Raw genomic sequence first — 17915 nt, forward strand, 5'->3', positions numbered from 1 at the left:
GTCTGCTTGAATTTTCCGCACAAAACGATCATAATACGCCATGATTCTGGTCTTAATACTTGTCTTCACCGGAGGCATTTCCGATCCCATGGTCAGCGCCCGTGGCTTTGGGAGGGGTTTCCGGGACAAACAGCTGTGGCACATGCAACTGCTATACTTTTTATTATTTTTAAAGAAAAATTTAAAGTTTCCAGGGACTGTGTTATGTGCCGCTTATTGTGCTGCGAGGGAGATCCTCCTAAGGACGGTTTTGTGAGGATGGATCCAATAGATTTTGGAGAGAAGGGGGACAGTGATTATCACCCACTGCTGAACAACATCAGGGCCATGGTTTGCGAGAGGATGGCTATTTGGACGCAGCATGTATTTCGAGAGACCAATAAAATAGCCAATTGGGACAACAGTATCATGCAAAACATTTAAGAGTTGAGTATGTTACCGTATGCACATCATTCGACAAATTTTAGCCAAAGCAATTGGGACTGAAGATTGGTTGTTGGTGTCGAATTGCCCTTTTAAGTGCTTGAGTCTTGACTGCCTAATCTACCACTTTGTTTCCTTGCATCCTTATATGTGTAGCTTTGATTGCATATATGATATACTTTCTTGACCGAATGTATTGTAACAATAGGTTAGTTTGTAGATGCCATACATTGTTTGAATCAGAGCGGCGACATATATCCTGTGCATCGAGCATGTGAAACGTTAGGAAAAAAAATGATTTTGAGATTTGGATTTATCAGTAGTTAAGTATTTGCAAGCTAAATCATGTTCAAAATTCAAATGATGAAAATATCAGGCAATGGAAGCCATCACCATTTAAGAAAATCTAGTGGGATGTGCACCTAACTAGTAAATTTATGATTTCTTTAAATAATAAAAAATATCATGCTTTTTGAGTAGTTTGATAATTAGGCTTTTGATTTTGAAAATAATAAATATTTTAAAAAAACTTAGCATCCGACCGTTGTTTGATGGTCATTGATTATTATCTTTCTATAATAAGCCTTTTTACACTTAGTAGTCTATGAAATGATGTTTTTTTTTTCCGTAGACAAATGCCTATTTTACAAAAACATGGTTGATATATAAAAGGACACAAATATTTTTTAGGTGAAAAAAAAATGATGCTAGAACTAAGTGTCAAAAATAAAATATAAAGAATAGAAATGGAAATAAATATGGAGCAGAAGCGAAGCTGTTTAATTATATAAAGCCGTATCTCTTTTCCGGTGAACTACTTTATAACTTCTTTTTTTTTAATACAACAACAGCTCATATTCGTTGGATATGAATGCGGCAAATAAAATCAGAGAACAAATAGCTACGAAGAGACTCTGGGGCAAATATGTGGTTCATTTAGATAAAACCTCCTAAATAATGTACAACAAAGGAGGCAATTTAGGATTTATTTTTTTTGAAAATCAAAGTAAAGCCATTGCTGGCGATCACAAGACTTTGATTTTTTTTTCTTTGCTTTAATCGCGTGTGCAATCAAGTTTGGACTGGTGCAAGCATGATACCACGGACACGATTTTCTCTTGGCTCATGTGTTTAGAGTCAAACCTAATCAATGAACTGAATTGTTTAGGACATGTCAGCTCCATGAATAACGATGGTTAGGTTGCTATTCACAAATCAAAGTACAGGGTCAACTGGCAGTATTATGGATGTGTTCAAACAGGAGTTCCATGTCGCTCTAAAACACCAAGGTCGAGCAATACCCAATTGGTCTGGTGGGTTATATATTGATTTGATTCAATAATTTAAATGTAGTCCTAAACCAATTTTCCAATATAACTTGTTGTCTGATCCAATTTTGAGAACTTTGCCACTAGTTCATTCGGGTAGGTCGAGTCAAGCATAATCCAAACCCAACCGGATGCAGTCCAATCTTTGTTAAAATTGGGCCTGGATTTGCAAAAGCATCAAGTTATTTTTTTCTATCGAGAAAATTAATAATTATGCGAGAAGGTGACGATATCAATTCTACTACCAATTTTGTCGACAAGAGCATAGTTCCATATTGATTGTGTGAGAATAAGTTGCCCTAGTTCGAGTTGATTTATCTAACGCTAGATCTATAATAGTCATGATCAACACATCTGTTAGGAGATGGGAATACACACACACACACACCCAATCCAATTATTCAAACTGATCAATCTTTTGACTCAGGCGAACCCATGAGCCTAAAACATCAGTCTGGTACGCCCCAATCATGTAGGGAACCTTATCCATGCTTCAGTTCCGGCCCGGTAGGAGTTGATGCGGCTAGTTTGGGCTATTGTCACCATAATTGCTTAGTATCACGCAGAGCTCCAAAAAAAAAAAAAGAAAAAAAAAGAAAAAAAAGAGAGGAGGTAGCACCTTGCACCCATATAGAACACTCTTTCCATTACCCATATAGCTCATTAGATTCAACCAAAAGAAGGGAGAAAAGAAAAACCTCACCCTAACTTTCACCATGTGTGCCATATGCTTGTGCGCCACATCAATCGCCTCATATGCTTTCTGCGAGCTCTATTCATCGTATGTTTGTATCGGTGATTGGCCTCCCGCATGAAAACGAGATGATTGGCGTGGTGCATAGACTTGCAGTCCCAAAAAAAATTGCTAATTTTAAAGTCCTATTTAGGTATTTATGTAGCAATCAGATATGTTAGTACGATTGACCAATGGTTTTCAAAGGCTTGCCAAATCCAACCTGTTGCTGGAAATTTGGACCCGGGGGTGGCCGCAGACCGACGAGGAGGAGCTTCGGCGAGAGTGGTGGGTGGCGGTACGTCGGCGGGCTGTGTCCTTCGGAGGACCTGCAAGAAACCGGTGGCCGGGGTTTCCGGCATCGGCCCTTTGATGCTTAAATCAGAGGAGGGCTTAATTTTGGAGAAGGAGATGGACTGTATGTAGAAATCCGAAGCCCTCCCTTGGGAGGAAGAAGCCCTCCTTTTATAGGAGTGGCAAGGTTACCTGTGATGTGACTGGGCGAATTAAAAGGTTATCGTCACGATTGGATGTGGGCGTGTGAAGTAATGAGTTGCCGTGGATGGCCCGTTCCCATCATGGAAAGAGATGGCGCGCAGCCAGAGCATGCTTGTGGTGCGCAGTGCAGTCCATTCTTGGGAATGGTGAGGCGTTGACAGTCGTAACAGGGTATGATCCCTGATTAATATGTCGTGGCGTGGCCGGTAAGTAAAGCATGGTGCGATGAGCCTGCTGCAGCGCATGGCTGCAGCATGTGGACGACGAGGTCGGCCTTCTGAGGTCAGTTCGGCCTTCTGTGCTTGGCCTTTTGTGCTCGGCAGCCTTCTGAGCTCGACCTGCACGAGCTCGGCTCGGACTGCATGAGCTCGACCTGCACGAGCTCGGCTCGGACTGCATGAGCTCAGTCTACACGAGCTCGGCCTTCTGAACTCGACCTGCATGAGCTCGACTCGGTCTTCGGAACTCAGCTCAGCCTTCTCGGCTCGGTCTTCTGAGCTCGGCTCGGCCTGCATGAGCTCGGCTTGCATGAGCTCGGCTCGGTCTTCTGAGCTCGGCTCGGCCTGCATGAGCTCAGCTTGCTGTCGAATTTGGGTGCTTTAATTGTATTTGTGGGGTGGTCCATTTTTTTCCTCAACACAACCCAAGTCCAAGAGCCAAGAGGCCTTCTCCTGTTGTAAAATTCGGGTTAGGGAAATCCAATCCAACCCAAACAGGCTCGAAGAATGTGCAGTCGAGCTGCCCGAGCATGTTATGAATGCCCGTGCTCCCGCGGCACATTTTTGAACTACTAAGAGGTCCGCATGAATTGCCTCTTATTCTCGCTTGACTAAAGTTGAACTTATTCTAATAGTTCAAAAAACTAGAAAATCAAACTCTAATTCATGATCTATAAATATAGAAACAAAAACATTTAATATACTACCAAATATATTATTACTTTATGTTTTGTGAAGGAAAATATGTTATCACTCTTTGAAACATAACACTCTACTGATCAAAAATGATATGAAACATAACATTCTAACTAAGAATTCAATCAATTTTTTTTTTTTTTTACATTATTATTCTATATATTTGTAGGTTGAAGTTTAGTCGAGGTTAAGCCATGTTCTTATGTTCTTGTCAACAACATTAATAATAGAAATCCATGGTAATACTTTTTTATTTTTTATCTTTTATCTTTTTTTATCTTTTTTTTACCCTTCACTCATTATCCATTTCACTATTAATTGCCTTTCAAAATACATAATAAATTAGTTCTCTTAAAAAAATCTTGAATTGGATTTAAACTTTGATTTGACCTGATTCGGACCTGAACGACTAAGGGGCTCTTAAAAATTATCCATAAACCCCATCCTAGGTTATTTGGTTGCTTAATGTTTTGGATATAGGCTCAAAATCATGACTCAGGACAACCAGATTGGGGCCAAGTCATGCTTGTGGGCCTAAGTGATGGGCCCAGTCAAAACAAAGCTATAGTCATTTCCGCAGGCACTCATGACCCAATTTCTCTGATGGCGTCCATTGCCGACCGTTCTGAGAGGCTGCTGAGGTGTTATGGCAGCAGCTAAAGGACCACATATTGCGCAATAGGAGGCACTTAAAAATAAGAAAATTTGAGAATGATTAACTTGTCAAATAAAAGAAAATGGTTTCATGATTAAATCAATGATTAAAATCTTTTCATTATATGAATGGCTAGAAAACAAATAAACCAGGAAATAACAAAGAAATAGGCAAACTGAGGCGAACTCATTCATTTGGGCTGTAACAAGGACAGTAAATTGTAGTTTCTCACAAATTATACAACATGTAAAATGGGAAATAATTGATCTATGTTAATGCTTCAAATGACTCTAGCTCTAATGGTTGCTGGTAGAGCATTATTAGCTGACCTTTGTACAAGCTCCAATGGTTGCAAGAATTTTCATATTTGGCATGAAACATCATGTCATTTATATTTTATGATTCGATTTGAGCAGTTAATGAAGATTATAAGGATGAGCTTTTTCCATAAAGCATTGTTGAAAAATTGATCAACTCAAGTGATTGTCAATAAAAGATTGTCATTTTCTTCCATACAAGGTGCCCCATACTGCTTTCAAGTATCATGAGAAAATGATGTTACTAAAGAAAATGTGGATGGAATGGTGACGGTGGCTCGAATTGACTTTAGTTTTGTGGGAGTAGCCTTCCATGGAACCAATCATTTAGTAGGTTCTGTAAAGATAACCCTAGATTAGTGCTACAATGCTTGTTTGCGGTAAGCTTTTGTAATAAGGTTGACTTCACCAAAGTCTCCTTATTCTGCGTCGAGGTCAATGGCTTCGTGTTCTAGGGATTGCCAACCTATAGACTCCCTATCTTGGTCCCACATCACATTGAAATTCAGAACCCCTGCTTGCCATCATTCATCGTGCTTAATTCAAAAATTAGGACTCTACAGTTGAGAGTTTTTTGAAAAGGTTGTTAATTTACTAAAAGAAGAAATTAGGATGAGAATGAAAGTTGCACTTTCATTAATATTTAGAATCACAGTTATCTTATATTCATTTTCAATCGGCATGCAAAAATCACAAAATATTATTATTCTACTGTAAATCAAAAAAAAAAAAAAATGGCTGAAGCGGATGCCTCATACATGTTGGGTACGAATACATCCAAAAAAATCAAAAAATAACAAGTTCCAGAGTGCACCAGATAATTTTCTCTTTTCTAGCCATAGAGTCTCTACATAATGGTTAGCCACATACGAGGCTACCTAGTCTACTACTCCGATGACCTCATGATATATGTACTTTGCTTGCAAGGCATTCCACCCCGATCATGTCCTGAATATCCCTTATTCATTGAACCTTTTTTACTCGTGGAATGCCATTTTTCTACAAACTTCTCCACTTATCATTACATGCAACCTCTATCTTAACATTATAATTATTTTGGAATGCCATTTTCCTGCAAACTTCTCCACTTATCATTTCATGCAACCTCTATCTTAACATTGCCATTATTTATCATATTCTCGGGGATTCATTAATCTTTAAATCTAAAACTAACTTTAGGCGCCCCTGCTTGTGTAATAAGTAGTATGATTATTCTTTTAATAAAAAAAGTTTTTTCTTTTCATTGTTTCCGGTCTGATTCTCAGTCCACTAACTGCGACCCTCATCTTCGATGCTCTTTCCAATTGTAGAAGTATATATTTTCCCCTCTTTTTGGTGGACAGCCAGGGAAGCAATCAAGTAGGCGTCATAAAGTTGGAATCAGACTCCCTCGTCACTCGGGCCCATAGAGGAGGGATTTCTATGCATGCAGAACTTTTGGCACGCACGCTAAGCCGGCGCTTTATCCGCGCATTGATGCTTTGGCAATTGAATCTGTACTCCACTTTCTGCCACTAATGGTTCCTTGTATGAATCTTAATATTTCTTGCTTCCAGATTACGGTGGAGTTGGTCCCCTCCCACCGTTGAATTTTTTATCTACTCAATCCCTAAAGCTATACAAATAGTGTGAGTTGCCAAACTCTATAGATTGTAATCTCTCCCGACAGCTTACATCAAGATTGCAGCAGGAGCTTTTTTGTCATTTGCTTAGCTTGTGTCCTCCTGGAATGAGGACAAGGGACAACTTTCTGCTTTTAGTAATACCAAGTTTCTCTGAATCTGGGCATCCTGAAAAGAATGGGGGACCTGAAAGCATGCAGCAGCAAATCACAGTTTAGTTGATTCCATGACCCACCAATCACTCTTTAAAATGATAGATAATACGGCACAAATGACTTCTGGGGCCTGCTATTAATTTCCTTGCAAAAGATTCAGGAGAAGTGGAGGAAGTGACGGAAAGTATATTCCTAAGGCCTATTAACTTCAGCCTTGATAGGGATGAGGCGGTCTTATTTATTAGTTCATGGTGTTCTTGAATTGATGTATCACCCATGACAGAATGATGTAGACTTTGGAGTGATTTTGTTATTCCAAAGTTAAAAAAAGTTAGTTTCCAACCTTTTTGAGTAATGAACAATCATTGCATTTGATGTGAGGACGAACTTCTCCATGTAAAGCCTACAAAGGGGGGGATTAAGTTGTATGGAATTATTTAAGTACTAGCTTTATATTTTATTTTTGTATTTTTAAAGAATAGCATGCAATACATAATGCGCATAGAGAAATTAAATAGCAGAAGTAAAATGTACTCATACATGCAATACCAGAGATTTGCAAGCTATAAAGGGTTTTTAAATTTGCAAGCTCGAGCAATTTCAAGTGAGGCAAATTGTTGAGATTGTTTAGAAAATTATGTTAACAAGATAAAGGAAAGGACCAGTTGATGAGGAAGAAGAAGAAGGATGAGGTAGTTTAACCAAATACCAGACGAAGTAATTCTTTTATCCCCAGAGACTGGAAGAGAAATCTGCCTGTGCTATGATTGCTTAGTTCCAGATTTTGATGATGCACTATACAAGAATTAAATCCAACATCTTCACTTGCTTAGAGGTGAGATGTAACGACCAGGACAAACTCCAATCTGCAGTTATTTCATGTAACAGTACTTAAATCCAAAGATTTTATTCATAAAGCAATTAGATCATGATGATTAATTGATTACCAAAATACTTGTGTTTATACTTGTTTGCATGAGATTTAACACAAAAACTGCTTCAGTTGAATCTAGCATCTCGGCACTGAACTTGCTGCCTTGCATATGCTATTTGTTTAAAATATATAACAACTGGATGTTATAATTCATGGCTAGGGTTGTAATAGAAGATGTACATGGGAATTATTTTGATATCTAATGTCCTTATAATCCATGATGTTTTGATCATTCAAAATTGTGTATCTAATTATCACTGTCGGCATTATCTTCTAATTTTGAGAAAATTGGATGCTGCATGCGAACAATGACGCAGGGTGTTAGGGCTACAAAGAAGGCTATGAGGATGTACGTCCACCTTAATTTAGATCTGTCTCATAGTTTGTTTTGATACTCAAATGGGAGCTTGTTCAACTTGTTGAATAGTTTAACAAGTCTAGTTATAGGCCACTATCTTTTGTAAAAAAATTTTATTGTTCTTTTATATATTTTTTTGCAAATCTTTTATAAATAGTTTTTATAAATTTTTCTTTTTTAATAAAGACTGGGTGGCTTTGCCTCTCCCTTCATAAAAAAAAGAAGAAGAAAAAAAGAAAACTCAAATGGGAGCTACATCATGCAGAACGGCATATTACGTGTACACTACGATCGAGACATTTGTATCAGGAAGTCCAGAGGGAAAGGATGGCAGTCCAGAGAGGAAAAACTTGGAGAAATAATGTATAGGAAAAGTGGTTCAGTTGAGGTTCGAACAAATATATGCTCTATTTCTTTGGAGAAGGGTTGGCGCACAGGAAAAAGTTCCCCACCTGTCTCTTTGTGCTTTCGAGCTTTCAATGCTGGTAATCCGTTCTTTAACGTTAAAATAAATTTTTCTAAGTCAAACATGGTAACGTAGCCCGATCGAGATGGGCAGTAATTCCCAAGAATATTATACGAAGAATTTGCTTTATGATTAAAAAAAAAAAGCACAATAAAGCCTTGAATTCTAGCTCCTGTGACTTCTTAATAAAGATATCCACTACATAGTTTTATGAGAAGATAGGTTCTTCGGCTTTTTAAAGGGGGCATTATTAATTGATTATTATAGATATAAATATATATATTAAATATTGGAAACTACACAGCATACTCATCTAGCATTAGTACCAAAAAGATCCTTTTGAAAGTTTAGTGCTGCTTAATTTTATTGGTTTCCACTTAAGATGCTTCACTCTTTCACCTTTACTAATGGCTAAGTTTATATTCTAATGATCTACCTAATTTGAATATGATGCCAGCAGTACGTACGGTTGCTTGCTCGAGAATAATTAACATAATAGCATGTAATGTTCTCACATTTTGTAACGATGCATAACCTGCATCTAGCCAGCCCGAACTTTCCATGTTTCATGGCATTACATTTTTTTGAGAATATTAAACATGCCATTGCAATCTTGATTAACGTGGCCAGCGTACTTGCTGCTCAAAGTAGGGTGGATCTTTGTCCCATTTGAACATTCCTGTTAGAATAAACTGATCCTTAACTTACCGTCAAATACAGCGAACTAGTCCCCATGAAGGTTCCTCTGTACCTAATGACATATAGAATAAGTTAGTTCCAATCACAATTAGTGGCAAACAGAATTACTGATCTTTTTCTTAGTTGTTTCAAAGTTGAAACAAGACATCCAAGGCAAGATAACAGATGCAGTATATAGGAATAGGTGAAGAAGGTTCCTAAAGCTGACACCAAATTAATGGTTTCAATGAATGCCAATATTCATCGTTTTATTTTATGAGTCATATATCAGACAGTCATCTATGCATGACAATGATCATCCCGTGTGCTATTTTATACATGGACTGAGGTTGCTCTAGCTCGGGTGGGTTCAGGATGTATCTTTTGTGTGAGTGAATGGTCGATCCTCTTTCTTCCTTCCGTCTGTGCAGATCTCGAAGTGGTCATTGTGCGATCCAACGATTGATGTCGCAAAAAAACGAGTCATTCTTTCAGCGAAAGTAACAACCCAAACCTTTCTAGCTCCATGTACTTTTGGAAATGTAGGAGCTGCATGATGAATTATTTGCTTCTAACTTTGTAATAGTTAAGCTTTCATAGAAGGGTCCAAGCTTTTGATTTTCTTCTTTCCTGTACCCATAATAATGGGAGAAGGCTTGTTTGCATTTGCTTGGTGCCAATAGTTAATGTCCAAGCATCATCCAAGGTTTCATTTAAAATGTCAGTTTAAAATTTTGAGAACATGTAGAGATTGAGGCGTTCACATGCTGACCATGGCAAGGAAAATGTTGTTAACTAGGTGGGGAGTAGCAATCATTTGGTTGCCTAGTGATGAACTATTGCCCATTGTTTGGATTTTGTGCATGTCAGCATTAATTTCGTGTTTTATGGGTTCTTTAAGGCGAGTCCCAGTCTCAGAAGGCCATGGTCCCTCTCCTTTTACCTAAAACTTTTCAGCTGCCATATGGATTCCATATTCTGATAAAATTTTTAACTACTTTAATCACTACTTTTTCCTCATTTCACTATCTTCTTCTATGAAACAACCCTTTAATCCCCACAGGCTATACCTCGTTTCCTCCCAGCTAGTTATTCTTTTAATAGTTTTATTATGCGATCTTTGCAAAGGCTGTTTATGCACCGCCGACAGTCGAATTAAGTTATATTTCTGATCGAGGAAATCTTGAGATCATACCATCTTTTCTGTAATAATAAAATCAATATCTTATATTGCTTATTGAATAATAGAGAGCGAGCAAAATTTGTTGCAGCAGAATCAGCTCAAGCAGCTGTGCATTTGGTACTCATCAAACGGAGTTGGATTAATTACCCAGTGATGCATCAAATGCCTTTGTTGTCGCATAATTTCTTTTGGTGCCATTTGCAGGAAGTTGTCAGCCATTATATTATAGAAATTTTTTTTTTTTGCCCTTTTTTTTTTATACTAGATGGCTTGGAGGATGTAAATCATGTAATGAAAGATGAGGAATGCCATATCTCTCATTGCTGTAGGATTTTTTTTTCTTTGTTAAAAAATAAGCATTTAATTTCCAGCATTTTACAAACAGGATTGTGTATTAATAATTGCACCGGTTTTCTGTTTGGAGGAGGTTCCGAATGGAAATCCAAAGTGGGGTTCTCCAAAATGTTTGTCATTGTTAATTCTGCTCTCTTTTTATTGTTTGGAACAGTTGGTGGCACCTTATACGCTGTTATTCTTACCAAACGAAAAGAAATCCTAAGAAGACCACCATTCAAACATGCATGGGACTTGACATGGCTAGCTTTTTGATGTCAACCAAGATTCTCTTGCGTGAGAATATCTCATTTGATTCTCACTTCTCTTGCATGAGATTCTGAATTCGTATAGCATACACTATCGTCCTGCATGAGATTCTCTTTGGCAAATGCGTACCAAAGTCAAGCCTAAATCTGATTTTTCCCCCTACTTAACTGCTCATTATTCCGATGATGCATGTTAGCAGTTAAAAAGAGTTTCAAATAGTTTTAAGAAGTGCTAAAAGGTAGTAAATAGTAACGGCGGAGGTGATGCATTTTCATGTATTAATTAATTCTCCTCACATTATTTGTTTCTAGGGCAACATTCTACATATTGTTTCGTTCTTTCGACATTGTAAACATAAGGTATTATCAAACTTACATAGAATGTGGTTTTGAGAACTATTTCTATGTAGTATTGTTGTTGCAGCATTCCTCCTACGCAGGATTTAGTCCTATGAACAATTATTTAGAATTCCTAGTATGGCATACTATTTTCTTTGAATTATTTATCGCTAGTTAATTTACCTTAGTATACACACATAAAAGACCATCCCAAGTAGCAAAACTTCAACTTCCGTCTAGAAAAACAGTGAATAAAGAACTAAACCTTTATAATTCAAGTTCTTCAATATAAATTATTTGGTATAACACATGGAAAGTGTGAGAACCCGTGCAGGCTTCTGTTTAGTCCCACATCGGTTATTTCCTGAGGAGATTTTGGGTATTTATATAGGAATAAAGAACTGAAAAAAATACCTTCGACTAGCTTTTTGAGTGAGGTCCTAAATTATGATAAATGGTATTAGAGTGGACTCAACCCATAATCTATGTATAGTAGGAACACTGCAGCACGGTTTCATTGGAACTGACCACGGCTCGCTAAGTAGCTCTTGAGTATTTATACAATATAAAGGAGCCTAAGCTAGCCATTTTGGATGAAGTTCTGTGTTGTTACAGAAAGAAAATATATCCTTTTTTATTCTTAGCACAACGAACTGCTACAATGCAGTATGCTGCTAGTCTAATACTAAAATATTTGCATACTTTATAATGTAGAAGGGGATACACCCCAATTTTACCGGTAACATGCTCGCATTCTATAGAACTTATCATGATTTCCACTTATTACTTGAGATAGATAGCAACTAAAGCTAAAGCATGCATGTGAATTTCCACGGATATATAAACTTCCACTAGATGGTCATGCTATAAGCAGAAACTTTAAATTAATTACACAAAATTTGTATCATATCATTTTTTATAGACGTAAGCCTTAGATCAAATAAAATAGAGATATCTGATAGATGGTTATCTATAAATTCAAATGATGCTCCGAACTCGTACTTAAGCGATTTTTTATTGATCAACCTCCTCCCTGGAACCAGAAGCGCACATCACAACAACACATGACATTTTGTTTCGTCCGCTGTGATCTCTTCAATGCTGCACATGTGCAAGAGGTGCAATATTGCTCCTACTTATCTGAATTGACGTCGTAGTCACCCATGCACTTGATCTATTCCTTCTCTCTCCACTTCGCCTAATATATGGCTATACGCTTGCCCAAAGCTAGTTAATATTAATTACCTCATCCCACTTATATGTACAACGACCACTCGTACGTGTAAGGAGTGAACCAAGAGCAATATGGTATATATGACCCCACCCCACTGATCCCCTTCGCTCCTCTTCCATCCCGTTCTGCCCTTCGCTTCCCTGCCTCTCCTCCGCCAAAACAAGCAAGGACAACCTAGGCGGACAATACTACTAAATCTTCTCTCCTGCTCTCATCCGCTTTGGCATCAGGAAGGAAGAAAATTCCAGAGTCCACGGGAGGAAGGAAGAAGCACAGAGCGAGCCAGTATCTCCTCTCTAATCACCAGCTTCTTAGCCAACAAACAAAGCCAGCAAGTCCGAATAACAAGAAAGACAGCCTTTGCAGCTAGGTCATGGCTGTTCTCGATATTTAAGCTCTTGGTTCCCCTGCATAGATATCTTGTTACTGTAACCTCATGGGCAGTTGGGGGGAGATAGAAGGTAAAAGAGTTCATGATCCGTCCTTCCATCTCTTCCGCCATCATCATCCGAGTGATCGTTACTGTAAGGATATGAAAGCTGCCGCCGTTTGCAAGGCTGAGAGGTGCGTTTGGGTCCCGGGGCCCGTCATCGTAGGTGCAGGACCGTCGGGACTCGCTGTGGCTGCATGCCTCAAAGAGAAGGGAGTCCCGAGCGTGGTCCTCGAGAGGTCTCACTGCATCGCCTCTCTGTGGCAGCTCAAGACCTACGATCGCCTCCACCTCCACCTCCCGAAGCAGTACTGCGAGCTGCCTCTCATGGCATTCCCTTCGTATTTCCCCACATACCCCACCAAGGAACAGTTCGTGGCCTACCTCGAGGCCTACGCGAGCCGGTTCGACATCCGACCTGTGTTTGATCGTATGGTGGTCAGCGCGGAGTATGATGAGAGAATTAGACTGTGGAGGGTGAGAACCAGGGGAGCTGAGGAGGAAGGAGTGGAGGAGTATGTAACTCGGTGGCTGGTCGCGGCCACCGGGGAGAATGCGGAGGCTGTGGTGCCTGACATCGACGGCATGGAGGACTTCAATGGCACCATCATGCACACAAGCTTATATAAGAGGGGTGACATGTTCGAGGGGAAGAAGGTCCTTGTGGTTGGATGCGGCAATTCCGGCATGGAAGTCTGCTTGGACCTCTGCAACCACAACGCTCTCCCTTATATTGTCGCAAGAGATTCGGTGTGTCATCATTTTCTTCTCCATCTTTTCCTTGCTGTCTATCTGCTAATCATTTGCATAACTTAGTTAGTCGTATCAAGTCATGTTCAGCCTTATCCTTCTTTATAAGTACGAGATGAGGAATTTCCCCTAGCTAGGACTATTTTTCATGTACATGCGAGTGTATTCTTGATCTTTTCATCCAAAAAAAAAAAAGTGTATTCTTGATCTAAAGACACCTTGAGCTCCAACTACTAAAATCTTTTAAGTGCTGCGATTCCTATTCTTTTTAGTGGCTATATATTCCTGTGATTAGCGTTATGGTACTAATCATCACTAGTAACACCGAAAGTGAGCAACTAAAGGCTCGTGTCTTGGACACTGGCACTTCCACCTTATATTTAATCCACTTCATAAAAATCACTTTTAAGTAAACAAGGGACTTTGGCACATGGAAATGCTCTTTCCTGCCCCTAGTCTATGCTCCATGCACCGGTCGCTGTTCGGCCACGCTCTCCCTTTCTCGGGATTCATCCGCACGCGGAAGAGATGCCGACATCCTTCTCTTCCCCCTCGCTTCCTGACCATTTCTTTTCTGGGTTCCTTTCTCTTCTTATGATTTGTTTTCTCTCAAAGCTAGTCCACAAAGCTGTACTCAGGATTGCCAAATATTTGCACCTTAGCATGGGTCCCCCTCACGGCATCACCACGAGCAAAGCATACTCTGTCACTTCAAAAATGACATCGAAAAATATATCTGGGAACCTAGCTTTCCTGCCATCTTTAATCGTCCCACTTATATATATGATTAAATATTTGGTTTAGCACTACAATATCCTGTGTTGGAGATGAGGGAATAAATAGGCTGCATCCAAGTTGCAGTATGAAAGACATCGCTTCTGATAAGACGATCAGTGCAACCTTACTATCTTCGTGTTTGGGCTCAATCCCTTACTCCTTTTGTAACCCTTTCCACCCTCTATGATTATAATTGGCAGGTCCACATTTTGCCCAGGGAGATGCTGGGCTGGTCCACTTTTGGTCTCTCCATGTGGCTTCTGAAGTGGCTCCCCATGCGGACGGTGGACTCCTTTTTGCTGCTCGCTTCCAGGCTCATGCTCGGTGACACCGCCCGGTTTGGCCTCAGGCGGCCCCGCCTCGGCCCCCTCGAGCTCAAGTCACTCTCCGGCAAGACCCCAGTACTCGACGTCGGGACGCTAGCTAAGATCAAGTCTGGTGATGTCAAGGTCCATTGTACATGACAGATCATGACTTGCCTATCGATCGATCGATCGATCGCAACATCGACATCAGTTCTGAATTGCAAAGGACTTGTTTGTCATGAATTGCAGGTTCGCCCTGCGATAAAGAGATTGACAGGACGCGGAGCAGAATTCGTGGATGGGAGATTGGAGGACTTCGACGCTATCGTCCTCGCCACCGGCTACAAAAGCAACGTACCCTCTTGGCTGAAGGTATAACAACATATCACTATATACGTTTGCTGTTGTTACATCATTCGTCAGTGTACGATTGATGCACGATGCTCGCAAACTAGTATAAATTGTCCACTTGATCACCTCTTTGGGTCACAGTATATTGAATCATTTCTAGAATAGCCGTGGGTGTTAAAGGTTCGATTAGTTACATGACCAAACCGCCATGGTTGGCTCCAAAAAGGATGTATTAGGCTAAAGAGTTTGGCTTGGTTTGGCAGGAGAGGGAGTTCTTCTCAGAGAAAGACGGGCTACCAAGGAAACCATTCCCAAATGGTTGGAAGGGGAAGCAAGGCCTCTATGCGGTAGGGTTCACGAGGCGGGGGTTGATGGGGGCATCCATGGATGCGAGGAGGATAGCTCATGACATCGAACAGTGCTGGAAGGCCGAGGCAAAACAACCACCATAGACCTTCTGAGTTACAAGCATCGCTTAAGCATGACATCAAGAGGCTAGAACGACTCTTAATTAGAGTGGCAGAGACTACTGGTCAAGTTCCTATCTCCACCCAAATGGTATAGCTTGGTGAAGAACAAGGCGTTTCGGTAGTATTTGTGTATCTTCGTATTTTATTTCCATTTTCCTGATGGGGTTGACTGACATAGATCGTGTTTAGGTTATTATATTCACTGTTGCTCGACTGTTGAGAGGTGATGTATACTACATAGGTTAGGTGTGAATGACTAAGATGAGAAGCACCAAGATTGGATCCTTTTTTTCTCCTTCTCTGCTTATGTTATATTGATATGATGATTTTTTTTTTGAGGCTACGTATACCGCTGGTATCAATTGCCCTTGCCCATCCGTGTCATAGAAAAGGAGTGCCGCCCAGGGCTGATGAGCTCATGCAACCGAGTACCAGGACTTGATGAAGGTTGGTTAAACTGAGTTATATATGTTTTGAGTGACCAATGGATGCCATTCATGATTCCATTACATGGTAACAGTCAAAAGAGAGAAACGCAGTGGAGCTTTCCCGATATCATTGGAATACAACGATTACATCTTGATAATGCATCCTAATTGAAGGACGCCACATGCATAGATGTATGTCAATGTGTGAGTGCCAACTATAATAATATTGGAGATCCGTAAAATTAAATAGTAGTGAGAGATGAGTTAATTGGGCACGTCGGATGTAGTTATCATCTACACGTTCATTGTAAATTGAGCATCACCTACATTAACCGATGATCCAACTAATTAGTCTACAGAGGGGCTCTATTTGATTACGTGCTCCTCGTTCAAAATACTACTAAGAACTAATGCATGCTTAGACTTAATTAACTACGGTGTCATGTATTTAATGGGTCAGATGTTTAAAGGGCTGCTCTGTGCTTCGGTTCGGGGGCTATGGCCCACTATGAGGGATAGGGGCACCATAGGCCCACGTAGCGGATAGCAGCCTTCACGGACCGGAGACCTGAGGACAGGACACGTGCACCATGCATGACGGCTTGCTGCCGGCCCATTTGGGATTCGGGGATGAAGTCCCCGGCAAGATTTTTTTTTTAAAAAAAAATAATATACTACCATGTTCACCACTAAGATGAGCGTATGGAGGGCGTATAAATAAAACGAGTAATTGATGTGCTGCACAACCATATTGGTTACATGCACCACACCAATCATCAAGACAAGTGCATGGAGCTCACAAAAATTATGCCGAGATAATTAATTATTGTGATGCACAACAAGATATAATTTCTCAAATTTTTAAGGTTTTCTATACGTATAGTTTTTGCCTATCTGGCTATCTTATAGTCTTCAAGAATATAATTGTATTTCGAGATCTTCGAGTGCTCATGGTATTGAGAAATTTTATATCAGGAATTTTCTCCTCTTTGTTTACCATTAGTGTAGCTCTTATCATCATTTTTTTTTTTGATACAATAACTCTGTATTGTCTTTGCTGAATCTCTGTTCTTCTCTCTCGACATGCTTTACCATCTTTCTATTTGCACATAATTTGCATGCTTCATCATTTATAAGAATAATGATACATGAGATACTTTAGAAACTTTTTTACTTGATGGCAGGCTCAAAAAATCCAAATAATGCCTTCCAGTTAGCCATTTTGGGTGAGGTCCTGGATTGTTACGAATGGTATCAGAGCGGATCTGGCCCTTAACCTATATGGAGTAAGGGACACTGCAATACAGATCCATTGGGGCTGACCACGAACCGATTGTGGTATTTGTAAATAGATTTGAATGAATTTGAACCCGTAGTCTGATGAGGACGTCGGGGCTTGAATAGAGGGAGTATGCGAGGACCCGCATGGACGTATATTTAGTCTCATATCGGTTATTCACTGGTAGATCTTGGATACTTATATAGGATCAAGAAACTCAAATAATACCTTTCGGCTAACCATTTTGGATGAGGTCCTGAGTTGTTACAAGTCTTACATGTCGTGAGCTGCCCTTGTATTTGAACCGGGCATTGGATTCAGGTTGTATCTTTTGCACGAAAGAATGATTTATCATTCTTCACAACATCAACTATTGGATCATACAATACATAGATTTAAAAAAACTCCAAACTTTTTCTTTCATCCGCCCCGATAGACCTCGAAGCGGTCATTGCGCCATTGAACAAACACTAGCCCGCATCTTTCTCTCATATAGAAATTTTTCGTTGATATATGGTGGCTGAAGTCAAAAGGCCTGCAGCGTGCCAAGCCAGGCTGACCAATTTATCGTGGCAAGCGGAGGTTTGCCCTGTTCTTGATAGGCTATGAATGATTTGAGTAGCTCGCGAATATTTTGAGGACTTCAAGGGGAAAAACTGAGCTTCGGCTCAATATAGATTACAATG

The 17915-nt window shown here is 39.9% G+C and overlaps 1 protein-coding gene across 1 annotated transcript; it reads left to right on the forward strand.

Annotated features, from left to right (window-relative positions):
* The first annotated feature begins 12478 nt into the window (after positions 1–12478).
* LOC103709030 (indole-3-pyruvate monooxygenase YUCCA2-like) lies at positions 12479–15817 on the forward strand. Its single transcript, XM_026805332.2, has 4 exons — positions 12479–13619; positions 14597–14845; positions 14951–15073; positions 15316–15817. Exons 1-4 carry the CDS (start codon positions 12876–12878, stop codon positions 15502–15504), a joined length of 1305 nt encoding a protein of 434 aa, XP_026661133.1. The 5' UTR covers positions 12479–12875; the 3' UTR covers positions 15505–15817.
* The last annotated feature ends 2098 nt before the right edge of the window (positions 15818–17915 follow it).

The sequence above is a fragment of the Phoenix dactylifera genome, chromosome 11 (genome assembly GCF_009389715.1).
Source record: "Phoenix dactylifera cultivar Barhee BC4 chromosome 11, palm_55x_up_171113_PBpolish2nd_filt_p, whole genome shotgun sequence".
Taxonomy (NCBI): Eukaryota; Viridiplantae; Streptophyta; class Magnoliopsida; order Arecales; family Arecaceae; genus Phoenix; species Phoenix dactylifera.

Coding starts and splice junctions, on each gene's coding strand:
- LOC103709030 (XM_026805332.2), top strand. CDS start 12,876: ATGGGCAGTTGGGGGGAGATAGAAGGTAAAAGAGTTCATGATCCGTCC. Junction 14,846..14,950: donor TCAAGTCTGGTGATGTCAAG/GTCCATTGTACA, acceptor CATGAATTGCAG/GTTCGCCCTGCGATAAAGAG. Junction 15,074..15,315: donor ACGTACCCTCTTGGCTGAAG/GTATAACAACAT, acceptor TTGGTTTGGCAG/GAGAGGGAGTTCTTCTCAGA.